The sequence below is a fragment of the Lepisosteus oculatus genome, chromosome 12 (assembly GCF_040954835.1).
Source record: "Lepisosteus oculatus isolate fLepOcu1 chromosome 12, fLepOcu1.hap2, whole genome shotgun sequence".
Lineage (NCBI taxonomy): Eukaryota > Metazoa > Chordata > Actinopteri > Semionotiformes > Lepisosteidae > Lepisosteus > Lepisosteus oculatus.
Window position 1 is genome coordinate 7,579,027 of NC_090707.1, and position 23,421 is coordinate 7,602,447.

Here is a 23,421-nt window from a genome sequence, read left to right on the forward strand (position 1 = left end):
GGGAGAAAGTAGGTCAGGCTTCTCTTATAGGGATACTTCTCAAGTCTTTGATTACAGCTTTTAAGGTCTTACTGGCCTTAGAATGATGGAGTAGAAATGGTACCCTGTATTTTAAACCCAGGTCCTCAAGGAAATGTACTGTACGAGGATAATGTACCCTATCTCCCAGTCTGCTTGGAAACACAAATATCAGATACCATCAATACCTTAAGTTTTAAACAAATCAGATGGATTTGCAGCTTGAATCATACAGCTGACCATTAAAGAGGCTGGTGCAGAGGTATAGTTAGCTTTTGATCTCATTTATCTGGAGTAATTATGCCAATAATTGGTTCAACTAAGCCATTCAGAGCTGGGCTGCCCTGAAAAATCATCAACTGTGAAAACATCTCAGGAAAAACAAATCAAATATACCCAACAGAGCACGTACATACTGTACATGTGACCAAGACTCCCCCCCCAGAGCAAGAATCAAACAGCTGAAAACAGACAGGCCCAGGCTTCCCCTCTCAGAACCTTGGAAAAGAGGAAGAAGCAGGACCCAGGATTACAAGGGACTCTTGCCTTCAAGGCACGAGCACCAGAAAGTAAACTTGCTGTCATGTGCTGCTCTGCTCCAATTCACCCTTTATTAGACTGAAATGAGCTCAAACTGCCAAAGCAAAATGGAGAAGGGCCACTCCTCCTTCAGGCCCCACTGTGCACTGCAATACAGAAAGTCCAGTATGTTACAGGTGGACAAACCCGCCAAGTGCAAAACAACAAGTGGCGACTGGAAGGACGAAATTACCAGGAGAAGGAAGGGCGAGCTGAACCGGACAGGGGAAGGCTGCAGGTGGAGACGCAGCAGCCCAGGGGCCTGTGTGAAAGAGCAGCAGCTCTGCGTGCCTGAGGGGAGGGGGGGTGGAAGCCAGAGACAGAAGGATCAAGCTGGAATGTGGACTTCGGCCCCTCGCGTCCCTGAAAGGGGCGCAGACTCAGCTGCTGCGCTCTCGTGAGCGCACGGTGGAGGGCTGCTCACCTGGCCTGCTTGCTTGCTTTCCCCAGCCCTGATTCTGTCGTCTCAGTGACTGATAAGGATGCTCTGGATGCCATTTTATTCCGAAGGACACGCCAAAAGCTTCCAGGTCGCCTCTGGCTTTGTCCTTACGGCAGGCTGGCCACATCCGCCTCATAGCAGATCTCTTCCTACCGATCTTTAACTACCGAAAGCCGCTTTGGCGCAGTGGGCAGTTTAATGAACAAATTGAGCTGTGGAAGGTCTGGCTGGACAGTAAGGTCTGTAGGAGCCCTGGCTGCCTCGCTACCTTGACCTGCAAGGTGTGACCTGCGCTGACCTCTGATCTCTGCTGGTGTCCCACATTTCCTAAATGCAAATCCATTCCAGTCAACATTTAGAAAAAAAAACACATGCAACACTGTGTTCATAAATATAGGAGATGAAATAAAAGCTATCACTAGATTCAGCATAAAGAAGAAATAAAATCTCTTGTAAACAGGTATTTTAAGGAAAACTGCTGCCATTCAAGTGCAAAACTGAAATTAAATCCTATCATCTCCTGAACGAAAGCCATCCTTGTCAGGCGGTTCCGTCTACAGTAAAGTGGCACCTTTCTTAAACCCCTGTCAATGTAGCACTGTAGTTATTGCAGCAGAGTGGTTATAAGAAGGCATGATCTGCCCTAGACAGCACTAATTTCCTGTTTACATCAGCACAGGTGCCAGCGTTAACCTGCACCTTCCACTTGTCCCACCAACACTCGATTTCCTCAGGCAGGCTGCGTCCCAGATCTTCTCACTGCCCTCCAGCCCGCCAGAGCAGTTACTGCAGAACTAGGGTCTCTGCTCCCTGGATGGGTGAACACGAGGTGGAACACTTGCAACATCTGGTAGCAGAGGTCCAACAGCAATTCACAGAGTCAGTCATCTTCAGGCTTAGAACCCCACCAGGTGGGTCACTGGTCCCTGGGCTCAGACTGGCTACAGCCCCACCAGGTGGGTCACTGGTCCCTGGGCTCAGACTGGCTACAGCCCCACCAGGTGGGTCACTGGTCCCTGGGCTCAGACTGGCTACAGCCCCACCAGGTGGGTCACTGGTCCCTGGGCACAGACTGGCTACAGCCCCACCAGGTGGGTCACTGGTCCCTGGGCACAGACTGGCTACAGCCCCACCAGGTGGGTCACTGGTCCCTGGGCTCAGACTGGCTACAGCCCCACCAGGTGGGTCACTGGTCCCTGGGCTCAGACTGGCTACAGCCCCACCAGGTGGGTCAGAGGCTCTCGGACTCAGTTTGTTGCACTGCTGGGAGTGAAGGAGAGCTACGTTCCGAATCAGAATACGCGTTTTACTGTTGCGGATCACAAGTGAGGATCACTTCGTGAAGGCTGCCTCGACAGACAGCAGTGACCCACCACAGCTGGAGTCCGGGGTGGGAAGAAGACAAACCACGCAATCGTAAGAAAAAATAAAAATCGATTTGTTATACGATTAGTGTTTATTTAAAATACTCCCATCTGCAAATGATTTCAATTAAAAACTGACAAATTTCACAGCTATTAGCCTACATAGTAAGCAAAAAAAAACGTTTTTTTTGCACCCATGTGCCTGTAATGTCTCTGGAGTGTCTGACTGGAGTGTGCTCTCCGTTCTCGGCGTGGCTGGGGGCGAGGTCCCCCCCCAGTCGGGACTAGGACAGCACGGCGTGGGAACGGCGGATCCCCACGAGATTGTCTGCGCTGAAGGACCGCCTCATCGCTGCCTTGCCGAGGTCCTTGTACTTGTCCTCGCACAGCCGGGATATCGCCTGCAGAAACACGGGGCGCGCCACGCGCCGTCAGCACCACAGGGCGCCAGGATGGGGCTCCGAATGAGCCCCCACCTGCAGGGCGAACCGCTCGGCTCAGCTCACGAGCTGCTGTCGTGGCATGCGGAACGCAAGCCAGGGAGCAGACCGACCTCTGTGGGCACGGCTGTGCAGGCTGCCCCCCTCAAGTCTCTAATCACAGCCCACTTCACCTCCGTCTCCTCTTCCTCAGCTCCCCCGACCCCTGCCGCTGACTCCTCCTCCTCACCCCCACGACTCCCCCCTGCCTTCTCCTCTTCCTCAACCCCCCTGTCTTTTCCTCTCCCTCAGCTCCCCCACCGCCGACTCCTCTCCCTCAGCTCCCCCCCCGCCGACTCCTCTCCCTCAGCTCCCCCCCCGCCGACTCCTCTCCCTCAGCTCCCCCGACCCCTGCCGCTGACTTCTCCTCCTCACCCCACGACCCCCCCCTGCCTTCTCCTCTTCCTCAACCCCCCTGTCTTCTCCTCTCCCTCAGCTCCCCCCCACCGACTCCTCTCCCTCAGCTCCCCCCCGCCGACTCCTCTACCTCAGCTCCCCCCCCGCCGACTCCTCTCCCTCAGCTCCCCCGCCCCCCCCCGGTCTCTCCTCTTCCTCACCTCCAGTCTCTGTGCCCTCTCCTTGCTCAGTGGCTCCAGGGGGAAGTTCATGTTGTTGTCGTCCGCCAGCGAGCGCAGGTCGAAGTAATATTTGGCGTACACGCTGGCCGGGACGTTGATGTTGAACTGCAGCAGCTCTAAAAAGTGTCTTTCCATCTCGTTCCTAGAAAGCAACCCAAAGCAAAGGGTCCCTTAGTGGAGGTAAACTGAGCAGAGCTGCAGCTGGGAACCTCCTCCGATGCTCAGTGTACAGCCTGCCCATTCTACAGCACGGCACTGCCAGGCACTGCCAGGACTGCGGCCTCACGTCCAGCAGCACTAACACAGCTGTCTGTAAGGCACAGGACAACCGGCCAGAGAGCACATAGATGCTGGAGAAGGCTCTTATCTTCTCATGTCACATCAAATGTATCTTCTCCTTCTTAGTCTGTGCTATAGCCCACGCCGCGAAGGTCTGAAAAGTCAAGCCTGTTCATGTTTAGAAGCTCCAATAAAGACATGGGAAAAGGACTGTATAGCAGTACCTCAGCTATCCATGCCACACAACTTCTAAACAAATATTCATACACCACACATAAACATACAGACATCGGGCAGGATCTGCAAGACTATATTTTGAACGCATTCTGAAATTCAAACAGGGTCTGAGACGCATGTCTGCATTGAGGCAATGCAAAAAGCAAAAAAAATAAAATTAAAATATGAATCTAATGTGCAGCACGACTCAAATGCGTCGCCAGCATTTAAAACGAACAAAAATCACAACGTTGAAATGATTACAAAACATCTGGTCTCATACTAGCATGATCCAGAAATGCACAATAACCAGATATCTCATCATCTCTTGCCTTCGCTGTAAATTGAACAGTGTGTGCAATCCAGTCTTGTTTGTGTGCCACAAGTACATAATGGAAGTTGAACAAAAGGTTTGTTTATTGCACGGCAAGAATAACTTTCCAGAAACCTAGAAATGATCCTCGGGCTCCCAACATAGCACACACATAGCAGGACTATGAAGCCCAGGCCCTAGAAGAGATACCTGCGTGTTTGTTCATACTGAAGGACTCACAAGCATTTTCACCAGAGTGAGAGCAGCCAGGATGTTTATTGGAACAGAGGCGCACAAATAAAGAACCCTGCGAGTCGCTACGGCAACTAATGGATATGGCGAGAGCCGGCTCTATTATCTGTGGGCCATGAGGGCCCTTGAGCGAGGGCAGGCTCATCTCTAAAAGGCTTCAATAAAGGAGCTGTATGCCTGTAATGCAGAGGAGAGTGGAGGAGCTGCACACACTGAAGGCAGTACAATGCTAACCTTGGCATTCAGAAAGCACAACATGGCACTGGGATAAGAGGAGCATCTTGTCACAAGGTGCATACTGCAGACCATCTACTTTATTGCATTGTGATTGCCTCAAGATTGGCTCGATATAAGTGCATCTCCGGCTACACACAATGGCAAACAAACAGATATTACTAATTCCCTTCGAGAACAGATCCATTGTCCGAGCTGCCCATTTGCTCCCTCTCCGAGATGTGCCCCCCTCCCCCCCTCCTGCCCAGGTCACGACCCTTTTGGCAGATGGACTGGCTGTTTTGTTCTCGGAAAACCAGTTCCACTCAGGTTCGCATTCCTGGGCGTCTAACGATGAGGAAACAGGAAAAAAAAACGGCTCCGCTGTTTCAGCCCAAACAAGACCGAGAGCCCAGAAAAGGTATTCTCATCCTTTCTGCGCTTCTAATGTCACTGAGGGTGCTAATCCCCAGGTACTACTAAACAACAAGGCCCATCTAACCCTGCGCTACCAGAAACCTGCTTAATCCCAGTGAGGGTCACGGAAAGAAGTCCATCCCGGAAACACAGGGACAGCCTCTGGGAGGCACGAGGGATGAGGTAGGAGGAATCCGGAGCACCAAGAGAAAACTAATGCAGACGGAGTGGGATTAAGCAGGTTTCTGGTAGCATAGGGGTAGCAAAATCCTTGGAGCGGTGGCTCTGTGGCTCAGGATCCGTGCCCGTGGCTGGAAGGTTGCCGGTTCAAATCCCGCAGCCGGCAGAGGAATCCTACTCCGTTGGGCCCCTGAGCAAGGCCCTTAACCCCAGCTGCTCCAGGGGCACCTTATAAATGGCTGACCCTGCGCTCTGACCCCAAGCTTCTCTCCCTGTCTGTGTGCCTCATGGAGAGCAAGCTGGGGTGTGCGAAAAAAATTCCTAATACAAGAAACTGTATGTGGCCAATTAAAGGGATCTTATCTTATCTATGTTACCTCCTCACAGCCTGGAACCCTCTGGGACTCAAGAGCTGCAAGGCAACAGCACACCACTGTGCCACCTGGGAGGGACTGTGACCTGTTGAACTGACGTCAGGGACCAAAGATTTGGCCATTTTGGAAAAGCTGAGGGATTGAATTCTTTCTCTCAATGGCTGGGTAAGACTGCAGGATCAATTAGCGACTTGGCAACCAAACGGGTTCGTTGGAACGAAGGAGGTCTTCTCATTTGTAACATTCTTGTTTTGCGAAGAGAGGCTGCCTCGTGGGGCTGGGGCCTTGGATTCAACTCCTGGGGTGCTATCGGGAACTTGGATTGCTTTCCCCATGTTCACCTGGGCTTGCTCCCACAGTCCAGAGACAAAGGTGGGTGAACTGGTTTCCAGGAAAACTGGCCCTGGTGAGAGTGTGTGTGTGTCAGTGCGTGCCCACAAACACGACGCGTGACCGCAGAGACAGACAGCTGTGGTCCAGCAACCCACAGGCTCATAATAATCAGAGCAGGGCTCTCTGCAGGGACCAGCATCCTCTGCTTTCTGCCACGGCCACGTTCTGAGCAACACAGGGTCTAATTAAATAATTAGGAGTACATAATTGTAATATGTCATCATACTCCAAGGTGCTTTATAGCTGACTTTAATGAAGCGACCGTCTTGGGTAATCATCAATGAGCGACGAACCTTACAGGCATCTCAATTAGGAGATAATTAGGCTAATTGTTCAGCCAGGTCCATCTCATTGGGAGGATTACGTTTATCCCAATGTCAATATGCTTGTTTCTCCGGCGTTTCAAATCCTTATGTTGTAAGGCCAACACCCACACGCAGAACAGAGCACCGCGATGTGTGTGCATGTACGACTAGCGTATTGCAGAAGACTAGGAAACTAGGAGACAAAAAGGTGCTCTAACTGTCAGAGTGCAGGCAGGCCCAACAGTAAGGACTCCATTCACCCTCCGTCAGCATTGATGACTTTTATTCTATTATTTAACGCCTCACCGTGCGAAGGAGATTCACAACACGATACAACAAAGTACACCAAAATGCAACAGACTGGTTTCTATTACCTTGCGTGTTGCGTTTTTAATGCCACCAAATATTTAACAACAGCCCCGTCTGCTGAGACGGGATCACAGCAGGCTTCTAAACAATACTGGGAAATCTGTACTGAAGGACAAATAAATGATGCTGGGGATGAGAACAGGGGGTCAGGGGGCTGTACTCACATGTCCTCCACAGTGATGTCTTTGAGGATCTGGCAGTAGTCCACGTTCCACACGGCCTGGTCGTCCCAGACCTTGGAGGCCAGCAGGATGGCCCCCAGCACGATCCGCTTCCAGTTACAGGGACAGATATCGATCTCCGCGTAGGTCAGCAGGCGCTCCAGGTACACCTGACGCAGAAACCACACCCACGGCCCTCAGCGGCTCCCCTCACAAAAAACGAGCGCCGACCCGGCTCAGCCTGCGCCGCGCCCCCACGGTCAGCGCAAACCAGTAACAACGCCAGCAGCTCGACCACTCTGCGGCCCACTGGAGCTCGGCAGGGGTGAGCCTGGTCAGTGCCTGGATGGGAGACCTCCTGGGAAAGCTAAGGCTGCTGCTGGAAGAGGTGGGAGTGGGGCCACTAGGGGGCGCTCACCCTGCGGTCTGTGTGGGTCCTAATGCCCCGGAATAGTGTAGGGGACACTAGACTGTAAAATAAAGCGCCGTCCTTTGATAGAGATGTAAAACTGAGGTTCCAAGTCTCCGCAGTCATTAAGAATCCTAGGACGTTTCTCAATAAGAGTAGGGGTGTTCACCCCGGTGTCCTGGCCCAATTTCCCCCTGGCCTTTTCTAATCATCACCTCCTAATAATCCCTATTTTATTATTAATAAAGAAAAACTGGGGGCCCCCTGAAGCCCACCCAACCCAACAGCTATTTTAAACTGAGGGAGGACCCGACTGCTTTGTCGCTGCAGACCCCCCGGCGCTGCTCATCAGACTAGACGTAACTCCAGTATCCTCGCTAATTCAGACGTGGGCTTGTACAATCTGCCCTACCTGGTCATACTCAAGATCTCCCCTAATTCAACTAACAAGGCAGTTTCTCAACATCCCCTTATCAGCTCAGTAGTGCAGCTGCTCTTGCTGAAAGCCTAGTGTGCCAAGCAGGTGAGGAGAAGGCCACCTCCCGTCTGTAAAGCGCTATACAAACACAATTATCTCGCGAGAACTGCCCTTCCACGGCCATCTCTCCACAGCCACAGGGAGAAACAGAATAAGGAACAAAGGATCACGTGGGTATAAACTAATCGGAAAATCTCTGGTACCTCCTAACTGTCTGCAGGTAATTAAAAGTCTAAATCAAACATTGAAACTATTAATATGCATTAATAGTTTGGCACATTAAATGAACAGATTCACATGACTAATACCACCACTGCAGCAGAATATACAGTCTGTACACTGAGGGTGGAGGGAGAAGGGCCTCCAGCAGCCAGCAGATGGTTTCATCAAAAGCTCTTTACAGATACTCAGCACATGGAGCCGAGGATCCCACTGCTGAGCTGATTAACAACACTGGCCCTGTGGCGGAGTTACTGGAAGCACAGCCTGTGTGCTACCGCCCCCCAGTGGCACACTAGCGACAGGGCTACCTCGAGCAAAATGAGGCAAACTCAACGGCAAGCAGCTCTCATCTGTTCTAGGATTTTACACCAGGAGACAAGAAGTTCGTGGGGGTAAAAAAAACTAGGTGTTAGTTAAGCGTGCCTTTGCTGAAAGTTTAACGCTCGCCGACATCCATTCCGGAGAGCCATTTTAAAAACGATTCGAGAGAAATGAAAATCGCCCGCCTCCAGAACAACATTTTGATTCCACCCCCGGTTGATTCCATGAATCAATATCCAACTGCTAGCCTTTCCCACTGGGGGATTTTGAAATCTCCAAGACCAGCTCTTCAAACCGGCTTCATGCGTGGCGGACACCCTGTACAGCCTCGGGTAACGGTGTGCATCCTCTGGGGAAAGGATCTGGTCCCGGGCAAGACCACGTCCACAGCACAGGCGGGCACTGATCCGGGAACCTCCCTTGACACTACTGCCCTCTGGTGTTCACCGGTGGTGTGCAGGCACAGCTGAAAAAGGTCAGTGGTGCCTTGCCAAGAAACCTTCACCCCTCTATCCCAGGAGGTTTAAAAGAGTGCACTGATTTTACATCTGGACATATTTCAATGAACTATTTTCACCCAGTCTAGTATCTTAAAAGCCTCAGTGCGTATTTATTGGACGGCACACACATGCTTGGTTTAGAAAGAGAAACTCTCTTTTAAGCACATGCAGGCTTCTGGGCCCCATGGAGGAAACCCCCCCCCCCCCCCGAGCGACGCGGGTCTCACCAGCGTGACGATGGCGCACTCGGCCGTGAGCTGGGCCGCGCTGAACAGCGTGCGGACGAAACGGTAGATGTGCTTGTGCTCCGGGTCGTTCCGGGAGTAATCGTCCGGCACCTCCTCCCTCTGCAAGGGAGACAGGGAGCGCCGCTTGAGGAGGTGGGGGTACGGAGGAGGGAGCCCAAGGGGTGCTGCAAGCCCCAGGCCCCCCCCATCGAGCCCCTCTGAGGAGCTGTGGCCGCCACGGTCCAGCCGAAAAACAAGGCCGTTTCCTTTGCGCGGTCTCCCGTGGGGCTCACACCCCCACAACCAGCCGCTGGGCATGACCGCGAGGCTCTGGTACAGTGTTCAGTGTCGGCCTGTTGCTAGCAGTTTCCAAGAACGGTCACAAACAACAGAAGACCATTTCTTCCATCTAGCAGGTTTGGTTTTCTGCAGCTAATTGCTCTGAGGATGGCATCCATAAAGAAGCCCGGGGCAACAGCTGCAAGAGTACCATAACCTGTCCAGGTATAATTCCACGCGCTTCTGTGCTCTGGTCTGAGTCCACTAGGTGGATTTTATCAGCGCCTTTGAGCCTTTATATACCCTATTCCCAGTCCCCTTCTTGCTCTTTCTGTTCAAGGCTACAGAGATTGAGTTCTTTTAGTCTGCCTGTGCGGAGAAATGTATCTGGTCCCTTTTCTCCGATCAAAGGAATATATATTTCATGCATCATAGTGCATAAAACTGCACACAATGTTCTCGAAAGAGGTCACATAAGTACATTGCACAATTTCAACTCAACATTCCCCGATTTAAATGCTATGTTTCCAATGATATCTCAGAGCTTGTTTTGATTGCTTCCCTGTCGTATCTAGAGGATGAAACAAAGATCTGCAGTCAAGCACGTATGCAACTGGCAGTGACACTCTGAAGCGAGGCCCAGCTACATGGGAAAGAGGTTTCAGAAGAACGTGACACGCAAGCCTGTCGAGAGAACAATCTGTGGCCCCCAAAATCGTCAAAGCGACAGAAACAACTTAAATGCGACACAGTTAGGGAACAGTTAGAACTGAAGCCTTAAACGACACTCCTCAACGTGAGTGCGAGCGAGCAGTGCATACAGATTTTTTTATGAGACTGGCCCAGAACTGGCCTAGTAAGGTTTCTGAGTGAATAAGCCAAACAGCAGATGGACAAGCTGCGGCAGACGAGCCCCTCCGGTTCTAACGGTCCCTGGATTTGGTGAACAGTACCAACAAAACGTGCACCGGCATCCAGACCGCTCTGCCTTTCTTTCAAGTGCTCGGCGTTGGTGCACCACCCAACAAGACGATCGCAGCCGAAAAAGGGGATTTTCTTTCTCCGCTGGGGGACCGATCGGTGCAGCACAAGTCTCCCCACTGCGGCAGGAGGAGACGGGGGCGCCATCCGAAAGAAAGAGGGGCTCCGGACACCGGAATGACGAAACTCCCCCCGGGGGCTCCAGGAGGCCGCAGCCGAGGCGACACTCACCGAGAGAGGGTGCATCTTCTCGTCGAAGATGTCCAGAGAGCGATTCGAGTCCCTGCGGGGAACAGAGGAGCATCAGGTGAGAGAGTCACGGAGGACGGCCGAGGACCTGACAACGCCGGCAGGGCAGGGACGACGGGAGGAGAAACGCAGAAGGCGCGGCGCGGAGACCAAATTCAAGACCCGCGCATCGGCCAGAATCAATCGGTATCGCGTGCAGGCGAAGGAAGTGGAAGAACACAGAGACCAGCCTTACCTGTTTTTTATATGGTAGTATATTGCTAACGTAACACTGGAAAGCAAAAAGAGAAAAGAAGGGTTAGTTCACAGGGGTTTTCCCCTCTCGGGTCCAGGGCGCAGGAGCTGGAGAGGCTGGCTCAGCCCACCGCTGCCCGCTGCCTCTCCCAGGAGACGCCAACGCATTAACGCAAGCCAGGTGACCCGCATCGCTCTCACGCCAACGTGATCGCAGATCCGGTTACAGGAAACGGCAACCAGAGTCATCCGAGTTCGAACTCCCAATACCAGCACCACCCCTCACCCCCCACCGAAACCCCTCCAGTCCATCGGCTTCTTGCAATGAAAAACCAGAAGTCACCTTTTTATTTCGCTCCGACACAAGCGAAATGATGCCATACAAAATGACCGATCCGGGCGGGGGGCAACTACAAAGAAAGCGTTCATGTCTTTACGGGAATACAGAGCAGGTCTGCTCCAGTCACCTTCTAGTCTTCTCTGCAGACCGGCAGCAGTGAAGTAACCGGCGCGGATACGTCAACGCTTGCCACCCCTAACCCCCCGAGTCACCGGGCAGCAGCTCAGTCCCCGAGAGGCGTCCACACGACACTCACCATTTTATTGTGCTTTTTAAATTAGGCTGGCTGACTGTGCTGTCATCAATAAATATGGTGGAACAGGAGCTGTATTTCTTTGTCAGCTGCCCAGGAGACACCTTGAAAATAATAAACCAGAAGGGGACAAATCAAAGAGAGATGTAAAGGTGTTGCGGGGGGCAGCCCAAGCACCGGGCCTGGGTCTGGGAAAAGCAGAAACAGTTTTAAAAAATGTTGTCAAGCTGCGTGAAATGCTCTCCCCTAGTCGAGGGCGCTCATTTTAATCTGGCTCAGCTTGGTGCGCGCAGGAGGCCAAGGAGAGAGAGACCAGCAAAAACAAGGTTGGCGATTCAGTGAAAGCAAACCCATCAGACGACACATCCGTCTCAGAATAACCCCCCCCCCCGGCATATTCCTTCCCAACGAACACGCAGACACGCTGGGGGAGTTCTGAGATGTCTGAGGTCAGTGGGCCTGCAGAACCAGTCCTGCCTGGTTGAAAACTACCTGCGTATTTATGTACCTATACGTGGGGTATATACGTACATGAATAAACAGGCTTGATGGTCATGCAGAGAGCCGTTATAGCAGTTATAAAGGGAAGAGGTAAAAATAAATGTACTGGAATAATAGCAGAACAATTAGAGTACATCCCCAAACTGCCCCTTTTTTCTCTAAAGGAGAACCCAGATTAGAACATCTAAATCGGGAGCTTTCCGTCAGTTACTTACGTGGTTGATGTGATTGCTTTTCCTTTTATCTCTCACTGGAAAAGAAAGAGAAATGCATCAGTGGCCTTGCCTTTCCTCTAAGCTTAGGTGTGAATTATAGCATTCAGTGGCTCAGAACATGCGCTGCTCCAGAATTAGGGAGAAGATCTTAAGAGCGAACTACACATGAAGACCTTATGCAGCAGAGTAGCTTCCAGCAAGCCCGCGGTGTGCTGCTTGTGAGGGTCGCCTGCTCGCTCAGGTAACAGAGAGGCAGACGGTGAGGCTGGAAACCAGAAACCTCCTGGTCATGAGCCCTCTAGTTCAACCACCATTATGCCGCTGATAAGAGGAAGCCGACACCGTAAGGTCTCCGATAAGCCTGTTAGCAACTTTGTTCTGCTTTCTGGATGTGCTGCAGAGCTTTGCATGCCTCCATTACAACGGATGACTTCCAAGGACACCCGATGCGCTGCTGCCATTTCAGACAGCAGGCTGGCAGAGGACCCTGTGGAAGGTTTAATCAGAAGGCACGGGTGAGTCGAACCCATCCCTACCCTCTCTCGCAGCACGGTTCATTCGTGGGTCACTATAGGAGACTGGGTGCCGAGCTGCACGGCGCAGGTAGGGCTTAGGATCTCCCAAATTGCCGCTCTCGGCTGAAGAGCAGGCGAGATCAAGCTAACTGAGCGAGACTGTAAAAAAGGGCCTCGAGATGGTGGGACCCCCGGGCTCGTGGAGACCGGCTGCATCAGAAGCACCGCTGCTGGGAAGGAGGTGGCCCACAGGGCGGGAGAAGGAGGTGGGAAAGCAGGGAAGAGCTCCCCATCACTCACCGTCGGTCTGCGACTTGCTGAGGAAGATGGTGCTGGCTCGGGGGTGGTCCGACGGGTTCGACTCCAGGGCTAAATCTGCCGAGAGAACAGAGAGCTCAGGAGCTGCGTGTCCGAGCGCAGGTTCACCTGCAGTAACAGTACACCCCCCTTGTCGGAGCCGCGCCAGAACGAGTCAGCCCCGACTCAGCCTCGCAGCTGGGGCTATAAAACACATAAAAAGGCACGGGCGTAGGAAAAATCCCTGTTCAATTTCACCGGTTAACATTTCAGCTTCCGCACCTGAATGAGTACAGTTCTGAAACTCAAAAACAGGGTGGGCACCAATTCCATAGTTTAATTTCTAGACATACCCATTGTTACACTCAAGTGCGTTTTTTCAGCACCTTCAGCACACGCAGCTCTATGCTGTTTTTCCCCAAAGTGCTCATTAAGATCTTCCTCCCTTTATTCTAAAACCCCATTAACAGGTTTCTAATTTTAGATGAACAAACACAGGGAATCGTACTGTATAAAGCACTCCCAGCTGATGCTTTTGTCTTTTCCTGTTGCTCAAGTCCAGTTGGTTCAATTTCAGCTTCCACACCTGAATGGGTACACTCCTGAAACCCAGAAACTGGGAGACTGGAAAGGGGTTAGGTACCAATTACAAATCCCAGTTGACCTTTCAAGAGTCGAAAGCACGTTTAAAAATGTGTCCCAGATGAAAAAATAACTCGTCTGCAATTAAGAATGAGGGACTTGCTACATTAGAGGCCCAGAGTATAGGATTTTATACGATTTTGAGAGAGCTGTAACATCAAACACGTGTTACAGACACTAAATAATATCCCTGTAAACTTGCATTTATTTCAGAATATATGTATTGTTTAAATAAAATGGTGCTAGTCCGGTTTTCATTTCCTTTGTATTACGTCCTGTATCCGTTTGGCTACTTATTTTAGGAAGGCTGGATTAGCTGGGTAATCCTGGGAGACCCCTTATAGGACTTTCACCTCTGCAGCTGTGAAATGCGTTCTTGAGCAGCTCTCTACAGGGTCTTATCTGAGAGGATCAGACCAGCTTAACAGTCAGCCAATCAGCACCACGAACCCTCAGATAAGGGCCTGCTGCACTCTGGTGAAATTAATCATGACCCGGGGGTCCGTGGGGCCAAAGCACCTTCTTGGGATTTTAATCCAGCCGAGCTCTGATTGTTTTAACTGAATCAAATCAACGATAAATGAATCAAGCAGTTGCTTAATGAGGTGGGGCGGGCCTGCTTTCCAGATCTCTGCTCATTATCCACAGGAGACTTGCTTCAAAAGCCTGCGGGGCTACGGCTCTCCGGGACAGGAGCTGCTGACCCTCCGATCACAGTCGAAGCAGTTTAGGGAGGTGCTCACACAGCTGTTGAAGAGTCGGGCGAGCCAGAAATGACCTTGGCCCACTTTGCCGCAAGTCTTAAAGGTTCCCAAAACCAAAATCGACGCTCCGCCCCACCCAACACGTTCCAGAAAGCCTTCCTTGGCCAGGGCAAGGTGAGGTGGAGAGGGAGGTGATCTCCAAAGCCTGAGAGGAGGGAGGGGCAGGCGCAAGGCTCTGGTGCTGGCACGCTGGCTGACTGGCTGGCTCCGAGGCCGGGAGACTCCGTGACTCCGGGAAGTGTGGGCGGAGGTGTCGAGGAGGCCTGCCGCAAGCCGAGCGCAGCACATGCAGCTCGGCACAATAGGGGTTTTGTTTCAGCGGGAAGCCGACATGCCTTCGCCCCCAGCTGCTGCGTGCTGGCTTTCTGGAAAGCCTGCCAGATTAATCACTGCCCCGCAAGTCTTTACAGCGACCTGCCGGCTGCACAACCGGCTGGCTCCGAGGCTGGCGGTACTTTGTTCCCGGGCACTGAATCACCGGCTCCGACTATTTAATGGCACCGATCCAGACTTTCCACTTCCCCACCACACCATAATAAATGGCGGAGCTCGGGTTAATGGTGCAAACATGAGCTAAGCATTCCACCGGTGAGAACACAGACTTATCTAGTCTATGCCAATAATGACAGGCCATATATTTTTGCTTCCTTTATGACATGACAGGGCCCCAGTAATTCCACATCGGGCTTTGATTTATACATGTCTGCACCCATTACTGCACAGAGCAAGTATATTCCTCTTTGTTGCTCCGAGTCTTTTTCTAACTCGTTCCCCTGCATCTCCCTCTCCCAGGTGCTGCTGTTCGTACGTTCTCTGCAGATGTCTCAGGAGGAGGAGGTAAGGAATTCAGAAGTGTGCCGTCCCCATGGACCTGTCTTTAAAACAGGTTAGGTTCCAAGATGAGAAGGGGCATTAAACATACTAAACTACACACAGGGCGGTGCTTTTCTCAGCCAATAAGTCTCGTATGCAATCGGGTCATGGGGTTTGAGTTGTATTAGTGCATATGATGTGTGCAAGGGCTTCACGACTGTTCACTGTCGCTCCACCACCCTGTTTCCGTTTCGGTGGACTGAAGGACGAGTCCGTGTCGCGTGTACAAAGTGCAGGGTGGGCTCCCACCGTTGGCCATGCTTGCTGGGGCTTCCCAAACCCAAGCTGAAAAACCCCCCAAATAACGCAATGCTCACGAGCTCCACCATCCCCGTGAAGTCTCGGCTACAAAGATATTTTACTACACTTAAAGCTGATCTTGCTCATCACCGGCTGGACCCCCGTCTGGGGGTGGGACAAGCTAGCTAGCTCCAGGGCTACATGGCCCACCTGATCTTGTGACCCAGCACCAGTCAAGGCTGGAGGACTCTGAGCTCCACATGAGTCCTCATCACTTGGAAACACTCCTAAGCCCCTGGAGACAAGCCTCTGCAGACCACACTTTCGCCACACCCCCTCTCCTGTGAATCCCTATGTCTTGGACATTGGGATCTTCGGGGCCAGAAGCCCGGCGTGCCCCTGCCCCTCAGGCACGGCCCCTAGCTTCCTAAACGCACTTTGAAGCCAAACAATTCTTCCTGGCGGCAGTCATAGGGAGAGGAAAGCCTTGCTGTATGAGAGAGAGAGAACCACCGAGGTCAGAACTCTGTACAACCTGATCCCGCCAAACCAATACCAGGTTGCAATGCTTTCTTGCCACTCAAGTGTCCATTGGAGTTTGAAAACAGGCCAGGACACATGAGAGGAGTCGAACAAGCACCCGCCTTCGCACACTGCATTCCTTCCCTTTCCACTGATCTGGCTAGACCCCGGATTTTCCAAGCGAAAGTCTGGGAATGGGGAAATCTCCTGGGAGCTGCAGCAGCAGGTCCGGGGAGGCACTTGAACAAACAACAGCTGCTGCCTGCCAAGTCAGTCTGGGAACGGCCTCCGTTCCGCTCCAGCAGCTGCCTGCCCCCACAAAGACAGACAGACACAGCAGCTGTATTCTGCAAGTCTCCCGAGGCCGCGCACGCCTGCCGTCCAGGCAGGAATATGAAACTCCAGCTAGATTCTTCCGAGGAACGGTGAAGGACCTCGCTTGCTGCAGCCAACATCTTCAGATTACAGATGCCCCTTGTTGCATGCAAGACCAGTCTTTAGGGCGGCACCTTTCAGTCTTGACCCCCGGCTGTCAAACCAGATCTCCAGTAATACAGCCGCAGGTACAGACCTGGTGAAATGGCAGGACCAGTACAGCAGTGCCGAAACAAACGGCCCATTGGCTGTGGCCCATTCGTTCAGACTGTAAGATGAAACGAAAATAAACTCTGCTGGGTGTCAATGTGTTTGGTACACACTCCGGAGACCACGCTTGTTTGCACAGTTCACAAATTGGAAGAGGAGAGTGGTCTGATCTGAAGATGAGTTAATGAACAGCAGTGCCTTCAGGAGGGCTTCAAAACTGGAATCTTCCCAAAACAAACGCACAAAGCTTTCCTAGCAAACAACGAGGCAAAGAACAAACAGAATGAACTCAAATAAGTTGTCCGATGAACGCTGTGGACAACCGGACCACCAGGCCCCTCTTGAACCTCCCTCCAGGTGGGAAGTGTCAGCTCCACGTCTGACAGTGGCAGCGTGCCGTGTCTCAGCGGGAGCGAGGGAGGGCGTGTGCACCTGCGAGACACATGCAGCTGTTGAGACTAATGCAGATCTTCCTCGTAGCGGATCAGAGCCCCGAGACTGTGTGGAGCAAAAACAGTCACCAGCCCCCAAGACTCTGCTTCCCATCAGCTGGAAAGGGGGCTCTGAGGAGTGCCAATGTCTGCGTACACTGCCACTGCACACACACCAGTGCCATGCAAACATTACCCAACACAGGAATAGTACTGGTGCGCCTGTGTTAAAACAACCCCACCATGAGAGCTGCCCTATGCAAAGGCCCCGAAGGCCAGGAGGCACAATAAATCTCTTTTTTTTTACATTTGATGGATTCAAAGATAAGCAGATGCTTAGCTGTTCATTAACAGGATGCAGTCTTTTGCCCCACTAGCACAGGTTGGCCCTGGGAAAAAAAAAACCTTCAGTGTTGTATCAGTGAGAAAACTAACAGCAATAAAAGCTGTAAAAGTCCCTGACAGTCAGCCATCTCATACTGGCATGGGAAAAAAAGTCCTGCTTCTGGAAAAAAAAAGCACGGTTCTTTTGACGAACAAACAGAACTGAATCTGCTGTTGCCGTTTAAAGAAAAAAAATGAGCCGGTCTGCTCATTCTTGCACTGCCCCTGTTTGGGTTTCGAGATGTCTTCCATTAATTGTGAGGGCTGCAGCAATCACCCTTTCTAATGCTCGGCACAGACCTTTTCCTACTGGCGGATTTACACATGATTCCAGCCTCCAGTGGTCTTCCAGACTGAAATCGCGATGGAAAACTCAGGGGATGAGGCACTCAGGTTGCCTTCTGAACCAAACCCCACTTTATAAGCTCCTTAGTTGCATCTTGTTTGTCCCTAACAAACATCACGGGATGGTGTCTTCTATCAGGTCAGGATTCCAACATGCTTCTCAGCAGAGCTCCAGCTAAAACAGAAGTGCCAGAAGACGGGGCAGGGGGCACGTTTTAATTAACTCCAAGCACAGCTGAGGAGGGAGGCGGGGGGGGGACTTTAGGTATCCCGGATACCGTACTGCTAAAGCTGAGGCTGCCTGTGCTACCATCTCATGTAGCTTTTAATGACCTGAGAGTAGGGGACACCCCCATCTGGAGGTCCCCCACGTTTCTCTGACATGCTGGACCCACACCCCAGAGCCAGGGAGCCCCTCCATGCCCCAAAGAGGGCTCTACTTTTCTAAAGGACTGTGTGAGAACTCGGAAAAGCTCTACAGGAGACTGCCGGCACACACAGACTCATCTCAACAATTCCTGCTAATGGGTGACCTCACAACCTGCAAGACCTTTAAATTCCAACAGAGGTGAAGAGTTCGTGCAGTGCTCTGCTGGACCCCGGCTGGCTAGTCTACCCCTCTCTCTAGGCCCCTCTGTCCATCGTGTCGGCCCTTATCCCCTGTACAGGAAGGAGATGCCCACGGTCACAGACAGACCGACTGACCAGACCCTCCTTTCTGAATGATGGTCCCGGGTCCAAAAAAGCACTGGCAGGAAGCCACGCACGAGCCTACCATGGAGAAAGAGGTGAACGCAGCCCTCTGGTTTGGGGATTCTGGGTAGCCATTACCCGTCCCCTGAGAGAGCCAGCGTGACCCCTGTACTATCATCATTAACTAAATTTACTTATAATTCAGGCTAAAGCATGCCGTTACATAAGGGACAGCCAGTAGCTCCCAAAGCAGCCCAACAGCCCCCTGTCGATGTGGACTATACACGTGTCACAGTGTCCAGCGCACGCGCGCTCTCACACACACCCTCCATGTCAGTGTCCAGCGTGCACACGCTCTCACACACACACCCCCCCGTGTCACAGTGTCCAGCGTGCACACACTCACACACACACACCCCCGTGTCACAGTGTCCAGCGCACGCGCTCTCACACACACCCTCCATGTCAGTGTCCAGCACGCATACTCTCACACACCCCCCCCGTGTCACAGTGTCCAGCGTGCACACTCTCACACACCCCCCCCCGTGTCACAGTGTCCAGCGTGCACACACTCACACACACACCCCCGTGTCACAGTGTCCAGCGTGCACACACTCACACACACACCCCCGTGTCACAGTGTCCAGCGTGCACACGCTTTCACACACACCCCAGTGTCACAGTGTCCAGCGTGCACACGTTCTCACACACACACCCCCGTGTCAGTGTCCAGCGTGCACACGTTCTCACACACACACACCCGTGTCACAGTGTCCAGCGTGCACACGCTCTCACACACACACACCCGTGTCACAGTGTCCAGCGCGCACACGCTCTCACACACACACACACCCGTGTCAGTGTCCAGCGTGCACACGCTCTCACACACACACACACCCGTGTCAGTGTCCAGCGTGCACACACTCTCACACACACACCCCCGTGTCAGTGTCCAGCGTGCACACACTCTCACACACACACCCCCGTGTCAGTGTCCAGCGTGCACACGTTCTCACACACACACACCCGTGTCACAGTGTCCAGCGTGCACACGCTCTCACACACACACCCCCCCGTGTCACAGTGTCCAGCGTGCACACGCTCTCACACACACACCCCCCCGTGTCACAGTGTCCAGCGTGCACACGTTCTCACACACACACCCGTGTCAGTGTCCAGCGTGCACACACTCTCACACACACACCCCCGTGTCAGTGTCCAGCGTGCACACACTCTCACACACACACCCCCGTGTCACTGTCCAGCGTGCACACGTTCTCACACACACACACCCGTGTCACAGTGTCCAGCGTGCACACGTTCTCACACACACACCCGTGTCACAGTGTCCAGCGTGCACACGTTCTCACACACACACACCCGTGTCACAGTGTCCAGCGTGCACACGTTCTCACACACCCGTGTCACAGTGTCCAGCGTGCACACGTTCTCACACACACACCCGTGTCAGTGTCCAGCGTGCACACACTCTCACACACACACCCCCGTGTCAGTGTCCAGCGTGCACACACTCTCACACACACACCCCCGTGTCACTGTCCAGCGTGCACACGTTCTCACACACACACACCTGTGTCACAGTGTCCAGCGTGCACACGTTCTCACACACACACCCCAGTGTCACAGTGTCCAGCGTGCACACGCTCTCACACACACACACACACACCCGTGTCACAGTGTCCAGCGTGCACACGTTCTCACACACACACACCCGTGTCACAGTGTCCAGCGTGCACACGTTCTCACACACACACACCCGTGTCACAGTGTCCAGCGTGCACACGTTCTCACACACCCGTGTCACAGTGTCCAGCGTGCACACGTTCTCACACACACACCCGTGTCAGTGTCCAGCGTGCACACACTCTCACACACACACCCCCGTGTCAGTGTCCAGCGTGCACACACTCTCACACACACACACCCCCGTGTCACTGTCCAGCGTGCACACGTTCTCACACACACACACCCGTGTCACAGTGTCCAGCGTGCACACGTTCTCACACACACACCCCAGTGTCACAGTGTCCAGCGTGCACACGCTCTCACACACACACACACACACCCGTGTCAGTGTCCAGCGCGCACACACACTCAAAAAAAAAAACCACCCGGCCTGGACCTGCCACCGACAGATATCGACTCAACAACACTTCTGACGCCATATTTCTAAGCATTCGGGTCTTTATCAAAAAGATGTCCTGCGCTCAACCAGCTTGCGCTACCGCTTCAGACGGGCGGCCCCGCAGCTCAGTGCAAGACCTGCCAACTTCAACCCCGCGAGCAAACGAGTGAAAAAATCCTTATAAAATACACCACCGCGCCCCTGAGAGATTTAACCAGCTCTGCCGAGCCTACGGCGGGGGCAGTAGCAGTACCGCCCCCACCTGCGAGCTGGTACCGCCTAACTGGATCTCTGGCCTCAGTACTGTCGAGAGAGTTCGGGTCCCGTGGCTGCTGCGGCCGACCCGGACAGCGCCTGCTTTGGGTGGACCGCCAGTGAAGCACTAACGGTGGAGAAAGGACAATATTGGGGGTCTTTCAGAGTCGGGGAGGCTTAAACAGGATTCCTGGGTTGGGGAAGGAGGCATGTCCAGCTCCCTCGGTCCCGCAGGTCCGCTTTCCCCTCCGCGCCCGACCCGTGTCCCCTTCCCCACCCGCCGCGGGACACTCACCGTCCGGGACCTCCCTGTCGCTGATGTGCTGCAGGTAGGGCCCGGTGTCGGGCTCGCTCAGGTCCGGGTCCACTCGGTACTCCTCCAGGCGCTCCTGCTGCCTCCTCGCCCGGCTGACCTTCGGACTGCCCCCGGGAGACACGCAACACGACACGGTGTTCCCCATCCCCACAGTCCCGCTGGCGGGTCCCGGGACTCTGCTGGCGAGCGCCTCGACCCCTCAGGAAGAGCCTGCTTCGCCGAAACCCGCTGTCCTGCCTCGGCTTCGGAGCTACGAGGACGCCCGCCCGGCCTTAAAATCCAATTGCATTTAAACCGTGACGTTTGAAACCGCAAGGAAGTAGTGTGAGGTGTTTTTTCTCACGATGCGGGTACGACTCCGCTTGGAAAGTTACATCCCTCTGGCTGGTGAGCTGGGTGACCTGCCCCAGGCTGCGGGCACCGCCAGCCCAGCAGGGCGCGCTCCCAGAAGCGAAGCGGACCGCACCGGACCGGACCGGAGCCAGCGCTGTCCGAACCGCTCTCTCCGCTCGCCTCAACCCGGCGGCACGACTCCTCAGCCAATCCTACACCCGCCCCAAGAGTCCCAGAAGAAGTGAGCGAAACCGATCAGGCCGTTTCTCCTGCTACATGCTTTTTTTTTCTTTAATAAAAAAGGAAAGGATTAGTCCGAACAAGTTTGCAACAAGCGGCGATTCTTTGGAGAAGCTTCTATTTCGAGTCTGTTTTCTTTTTTTTTTTAAATGTAGTGTATGAACCTGGATTTCCACTAATCCGCTCCAACCCCGTCCGCCCGCCCGCCTGCCCGCCTGCTTGCTTCTGCTCCGGGATTTGCGTCTCTCCGAGGTAGATCTCCACTCTTCGCCCCGCTCGCTCTTACGGGATCCAAGCTCAACTGTACCTCGAGGATGAGAGGCCTACGACCCCAGGCTGCTCCAGCGGGCTTCAACCCCCCTGGGGGAGTCCAGTCAGGCACGTATTCGGCCTCAGCCTTTTTCGGAGCACGGCTTTACTCAACTCGACCCCGGTATCGGCTATGGAGAATCCCCCCCCCCGGCGCTATCCCCTCCTCCCCACCGGCAAGTTCAGCAATCCGCTCCCCGCCACCACCGCCATCTGTTCCCAGCGCCACTACCTGGCACTCACACGAGCCCCACCCACCACCGAGGCCCCGCGCTCCGATTGGCTATTTCGTCCAAACACAGACCGAGTCGAGTAGTTTGATTGGGTCGTGGTGTTGTCACGTGACCAAAGTGGAGGCGGTCAGGCTGGTCAGTACCCCGCCCACTTTTACTAATCTGGCTCCTTACTCGTTAGATTAAATGTCAGTCACCGAATGCCTCTTGGTTTCTGAACACTGCCACTGTCAGTCAAACGGCAACCCATGATACCCCTCCCCATTCCGGTGGAAAGGGGTGGGGCTTAAGGTTAAAAGTCCCTCCAAGGGTCTGGAAACATACTCCAGACCCCAGAGGGCAGCCTGCTATGTCCTTAAAGGTACAAGGGCCCACATCCGCTGAAACAGAGGGCATGATGAAAACGACACTGAGTTTCTTTGAAAAGTATTAATGTAGATTTATACAGTATATGCGGGCTTTATTGGTACGCTATGTTACACAGGAATTGCTAGAATATTTGTGCAAAGAAAAACGGCACGACGGAATATTGGCAGTGTAATATTATTCTGGCACATAGCAGAAAATAATTAAACACAGAAGTGTACCGTACAACAACAGACAGCACAGGCTCAATGAACTTTATTTGGCAATAACAGTGTTGCCAACGCCATAAAAATCACCAAAACATTCACAACAAGTTATTAATTGTAGTCGCTGCTTTTAGTTGTTGCCAACATTTTCTTTCTGCATATTAATCAGCACTGGGCATTGGTCTAATCCAGCCCAGCAAGCACCGTGCCATGTTTGTGCACACGAAGAATGTTTTTTTCAGAATTTTGTGTGCAGCGGTTCAATGGGGATTTTCATTTTATTCTAGTCTGGGATTAGACCCAGCAATCTATTTACCACTCATGGCCTCATAATAATCCCCATCTCTGAACTGGCTTCATCACTCTGCTCTCCTCCCCACTGAGAGCTGAAGTGTAGAGAGAGTACTGGTGCACTCTGGCTGCTGTCTCATGATCCAGGTGGGGCTGCACACTGGTGGTGGTGGAGGAGAGTCCCCATTACCTGTAAAGCGCTTTGAGTGGAGTGTCCAGAAAAGTCCTGTATAAGTGTAAGCAATTATTATTGTTATAGTTCAGGTGGGCACCTGCATCAGCATGCATAGGCTG

At 53.0% G+C, this 23,421-nt stretch overlaps 1 protein-coding gene across 1 annotated transcript; it reads right to left on the bottom strand.

Moving 5' to 3' along the window:
* Nucleotides 1-2,476: 2,476 nt before the first annotated feature.
* On the bottom strand, nucleotides 2,477-21,927 carry ccnyl1 (cyclin Y-like 1). The gene is made up of 10 exons (XM_006636293.3): nucleotides 21,129-21,927; nucleotides 12,957-13,031; nucleotides 12,142-12,176; nucleotides 11,429-11,529; nucleotides 10,834-10,869; nucleotides 10,581-10,632; nucleotides 9,090-9,209; nucleotides 6,936-7,102; nucleotides 3,440-3,602; nucleotides 2,477-2,804 (listed from the first exon to the last, which is right to left on the bottom strand). The coding sequence occupies exons 1-10, from the start codon at nucleotides 21,292-21,294 to the stop codon at nucleotides 2,688-2,690; spliced, it is 1,032 nt and encodes a 343-aa protein (XP_006636356.1). The 5' UTR covers nucleotides 21,295-21,927; the 3' UTR covers nucleotides 2,477-2,687.
* Nucleotides 21,928-23,421: the final 1,494 nt, after the last annotated feature.

What these genes read in the sequence shown, in the direction of transcription:
- ccnyl1 (XM_006636293.3), bottom strand. Translation starts at nt 21,294, where the DNA reads ATGGGGAACACCGTGTCGTGTTGCGTGTCTCCCGGGGGCAGTCCGAAG. An exon ending in GACATCACTGTGGAGGACAT is followed by an intron (nt 3,603 to 6,935) that starts GTGAGTACAGCC and finishes GTTGCTTTCTAG; the next exon opens with GAACGAGATGGAAAGACACT. An exon ending in AGAGGGCACAGAGACTGGAG is followed by an intron (nt 2,805 to 3,439) that starts GTGAGGAAGAGG and finishes GTGTTTCTGCAG; the next exon opens with GCGATATCCCGGCTGTGCGA.